Source organism: Limulus polyphemus, unplaced genomic scaffold, assembly GCF_000517525.1.
Source record: "Limulus polyphemus unplaced genomic scaffold, Limulus_polyphemus-2.1.2 Scaffold644, whole genome shotgun sequence".
NCBI classification, from domain to species: Eukaryota; Metazoa; Arthropoda; class Merostomata; order Xiphosura; family Limulidae; genus Limulus; species Limulus polyphemus.
In genome coordinates this window covers 422,249-427,559 of record NW_013666254.1, presented here as the reverse complement: position 1 = coordinate 427,559, position 5,311 = coordinate 422,249, and the positions used below count along the sequence as shown (strand labels likewise).

The 5,311-nt window shown below is 31.3% G+C and overlaps 1 protein-coding gene across 4 annotated transcripts in view; it reads right to left on the bottom strand.

Annotated features, from left to right (window-relative positions):
* LOC106459657 (transient receptor potential cation channel subfamily A member 1 homolog) overlaps window positions 1–5,311 on the bottom strand; it is an 88,349-nt gene that overhangs the window by 49,912 nt on the left and 33,126 nt on the right. For all 4 annotated transcript variants that reach the window (XM_022386192.1, XM_022386191.1, XM_022386190.1 and 1 more), the window contains one exon: window positions 3,937–4,044. In XM_022386192.1, the coding sequence (XP_022241900.1) occupies window positions 3,937–4,044 (108 nt within the window). The remainder of the gene's footprint in view (window positions 1–3,936; window positions 4,045–5,311) is intronic.

Below are 5,311 nucleotides of genomic sequence, written 5' to 3'. Positions count from 1 at the left end.
GTTGAAAAGAGTTAACAACAGTGAATAAGATGTATATGGATCTACAGATTACAGTAATATTTTGGATCTAAGCAGCATGCATGCATACACGTGAATCTGCAAAGTGATAGGACGTATTCTAAGTGGATGTACATTTACAGACTAATGGAATATTTTATATACAAATCTAAACAGTAGTGGGCAAATAAGTAAGATGTATTAAAATTGACTTACAGGATATTGGGACAAATATGTGAAAATACAGACTACAAATTGATGTTGCAAGTCAGAATATATACTAAAATAAAACATACAAGGTACAGTGACAAACAAGTACAGATAGTGCTGGTATATTTTGTAAGTTCCAAGGATCTACAGAGTACTGGTATATTTTTGTAAGTGGATCTATTCAGTATTGGTATATTTTTGTATGTGGTTCTACACGGTAATGGTAAATTATTTTTATGTGGATCTGCAGGGTATTGGTATATTTTTGTAAGTGGATTTACAGAGTACAGATATATTTTCTGTGGATCTAAACAGTACTGCCATATTTTTGCAAATGGATCTACAGAGTATTGGTAAAATTTTGTACATGGATTTACATAGTACTGCTTTATGTTTGTATGTGGATCTACAGGGTATTGGTATAGTGTTATACGTGGATCTACAGGGTAACAGTATATTTTGTACATGGAAGAAGTTGTACATGAATCTACAGAACACTGGAACATGCTGAACAATGAACTACAATGTATTAGAACATGTAAGTAGTGTAACAGAGCTGGGATTCAAACAGAGAGAAAAAATTAGTAATTTCATTAAACATTTACATACAGTCACTGAAAAAAAAAACAGCTAACAAAAACAATAACTGAGAACATGCTTAAGTAATCAAAATAGATTTGACTGAAAGTTTCTTCTTTCAATGTTATATAAACAAATCATCATAACACACCAATAATGAGATGTAGCGCTACTGAATAGCACTGCTATTTCACATTCTAGAATGACTCTCCAGATAATAAAAAACTTTATTTCAGCCAGTTTCACCACTGTGGCTTCATCAGGGCTAGTAGTTCTTGTACTATAAACCATGATGAAGCCACAGTGGTGAAACATTAGCTGAAAGTAGTAGCTAAAGATAAAAGTTTTTTTTTTATTGCCAAAATGTTTACATTCTGTGTTTCATGTATCACATCTATATGTATGTGTACAGACTGCACTAACTTGCTCATAGCTCTTAATGGCCGGCATAATTTATAGTTTTGCTTTGGAAGAAGGGTTCACAATATTAATCATGAATCATTCAAGCATGAGGAAATATTTTGGTAAGAAAGTGAAATGTAAATTGCATTAGCTGAACTACCTCCCATCTTGAGCATTACAGGTGCAATGAATAATCATTTCTACTTAAAAATGAAGTCAAATGTTGAAGATAATGCACAAAAACCAACAATTGGATATTCTAATAAACATCCATACTCATGCCACTGAAATTGGAGTGAAAACATTAATTATGACTTTGATAGCTGACAAGATAGCTATTGACTTGCAACCACTTAATTTATAAGCTAAGGGGCTGAGCTGCGAATGATGGAAATACCCGTCAGTCGCACATATATAACTATAACTCTATTCGAATGACGAAAATTACCGTTTCATTGTGATTGATGGCAACTCAGTTTTATCTGAGAGTCAGAAAATGGCAACTGAGCTGCCCCTGCCCCCCGTTAATGGGTTAATATTACACTTGGAGCCCAATTACATTGTTCAAAGTTGCAAGACAATAGCTTTGTGTGTTTAACACAAGCATGATTTAAAGAAACTTGAGCCATAAAACACCTCACAGAAGGTAGAAAATGTTTCATTGATAACATACAAAAATGTTTGTGAATATGGAGTCATTCACTAAGGTGACAGTTCATTTTTTTTAAGACTGGGAGATAAGAAGTGCTGTGCTGGGCACAAAGCCTGAAGAAGACAAACACAGTGCTGAGATTTTAAAAATTGATCTTTGAAAACTATCATTGAAGATTTCAACATTCAGGATATGTTTTTATATGTGTACATAACAATGTTGCTAATATCATGTCTGCCAATTCTTAAAAGAAATATAAACTACATGGTACACACTCTTCATTTATCTGTACATTCTGGACTCAGAAAGTCTTCTCTACTGACTAAGGTGATAGCTACAGAAATTGACTAATAGAGTATATGGTAACTACAGTTTTACTGCAATAAATTCATTACGGAGAAACAAAGGCAAATGAATTTGCCACACTATAAATGAATTCAAAGTTCAAAATATGTTAGAACAGCACTGGAGAAATATTTTGACAGTTGGCTGAGCAATGTTGTTTAATCACATTAGTTCTAGGAGAATGTATACTGCAACTAATATCTGTTACAAAACACTTGAAATGCTGGAAGAAACCTGACTTTACATGGAAGGGTTATGCAAGTGCTTGAAACCTCTTCAAGCAGCAATAAATAAACTATCATCAGAGAACACAAAGAAACTAACTACAGCACAGCAAAAAAAAAGTACAAAAAAACATGAAAGAGACAACATAATACATTGCATGCCTGATTTATTTTTTGAAGATAAGTCCTATAATTCATTTGAAATTAATGTATTTATAAGTGCACCTTTTGTGGATGTAAGATATAAAAATTTGAAATCCGTCAGTGCCAAACTGAAACAAATGGTCATTGAAAAGATAGCCAGCATGTTGCATACAGTACAGCATGAAAAAAAAAAGATAAAGATCCTGCTCAAAAAAGCTGCTAGAAGTCAGTGATACAGGAAGTGCTGTAGACTTACTGCTGGGAAAATCACACAGTGACAATAACACCGATTCTGAGATTCTGCACTTGCAAAAATCAAAATAGAAAATTACAGCAAAATTACATCTGTTTACATCAAACACATACCACAATTTTGGAATAAACTTTGTTGTTTGTTTCATTGGTTGACACATTTGGCTAATGCATATTTTAGTATTCCACTAATCCTGTACTTTCAGAAATTGTTCTAATTTGATGGGCATCTTGTAGCTAAGATACAAAATCGTTTAAGCCACCAAAATGTAAACAGAATTGTATTTCTAAACCACAGCATGTATACAAATGATAATAAAGTGTAGAGGAACAATTCTGTTATTTTCATTTTGCTATGAGTTTAACAGTTTTTACTAATGAACCATTTGTAAAAAATATTAGGTTTTAGACTATTATGGAGTATACTGAGTTTTTGTTAACCTCTTCATAGTTTCTATTTCTAACTACATAAGTAGTACTGGTACTAAACAGTCTGGGCCTCTTTTAATCGAGGTTAAATGTTTATGGTTAATAAGAGTGTTCAAACATTTGTTTAGAAAAATAAAATTACAGCACTTGCCATAATTTTTGTTGAATATGATATGATCATATTATAGAATTAAAATATTTTTTTAATATAATGTTGACATATTTTGAAGTTTAAATATTTAATAAATTAAATGGAATCTAACACTCCTAAGTAGATATAACATTACATTCTGTACAATATTAAACCTTTAGAGTATTGGTGCATGTTATAAGTTAATCTTCAATTACTAGTTCATGGAGTATATGTATCACAAAATAATTAATATGTGATGAATGTGCATTTAGAAAATACTAAAATTTCATCAATGAGTGACTACACATTACTGGTACATAGGTCTAGTATTGACAAAACACTAGTGTATGATATAATAAAGAAAGATGAATCACTAGTTGAAAATTATTAATTCTACTAATACTAATTTTTTTCATTTCGACTCACTAATGTTTTACTGATAGGGATGGAATAAAACAATATATCAAGACTTTATAAATATTTTTTCTCAGCTAAAGCAAACTGCTTCTCAAAATACCAATAAAATTAGAAATTAATCACACACAGATATATATATATAAAACAATGACCTTAAATATAGCCAAGTAACCATTCTGAGCAGCAACATGCAGAGGACTGTTATCGTAACGATCACTTCTATCAACTAGTCGTCTTCCTAGTGGGTGTTTCAAAAGAATCTACATAAAGCAATAAAATATATAATTGAATTATTCTTCCACTTAGTAATTCTAATCTAAAAAACTTCATTTACAAATACTATGATAAAAGTAACTATTTAGTAACTATTAACATTTGTTTCAAATGGGCCTATTATAGCTTTATCAAAGCCTAAGTAATTGGGAGAAATGCTGAGAAGAAGAAGAAAAAGGCCTATTATATTTTTAAACTAAAAATCCTTTTCAAAACTATTCATATAACCCTTAAAAAAATTCATAATTTGTTGATGTTGTTTAATTTTAACATTGTAAATATGAAAGTAATAAGGCAAAACTCTGGTTATTGGTTATAGAGATACCTTTTACAACCACTTCATACATATTTTTCGTATCTTACGTACAAGGAAACCAAACTAACATTAGATGAGAGCCTATACTTGCAGAGTGGATGCATTTCAAAGCCAAGTTTGGTTTGATTTATTTGTTTGTTGTTAAGCACATAGCCACACAATGTGCTGTGCCACCCATGAATATCGAAACTTGGTTCTTAGTGGTGTGAGCCCTCAGACTTACAGCTGAGCCACTGGGGGGGCTCAAAGCTGAGTTAATACATTTCTCTCCTTTCTATTTTTCAAGTCAAGAATAAAATATTTTAACTGTTTCACTACCAAATTCATAGATAAACAGCCTTCCAACTGTCAGGTTTGTTTTTAGATACACACAGAAGCACATATGGTGTTGTATAAGCTGCTCGTTACTTGTTATATCAACATGAAATTTTTAGACATAATTATCTGGAATACTTCATTAGTGAATATATTCTCAGATTGTACAAACTATTAAGCAAGCTAATAATATGCCAATTTATTTTCAAATTTTACAAATTAATATGTAACATTTTGATTTTTTCAATTCATTATAAAATACTTATTTTTTGTATTGCTATTTCTCAAGACATTTACTTAATATCACACTTTTCAAGACTCAAACAAAGATTATATAGTGTGTCTCATGTAGGTGCCCATGCAGTGAAAGAATAAGATTGTTTACAACAAGCATGAGTGACCATGACCAAGCGTTTGTGTTTTTTTTTTTTTATAGCAGAGCCACATTGGCTTACCTGAAAACAAAACAGAGTATATATACACCTGGAAAAAAGTTAAGCACCCCCGTGTTTTTTTCAAGTGATTCAGATTCGACGTTCTTGTGACTGATTATAAATTACCATTCAATCTAAACGTGTTTATCAAATGAAATTATGCATTATTGGGCACAAGAAAACAAGATT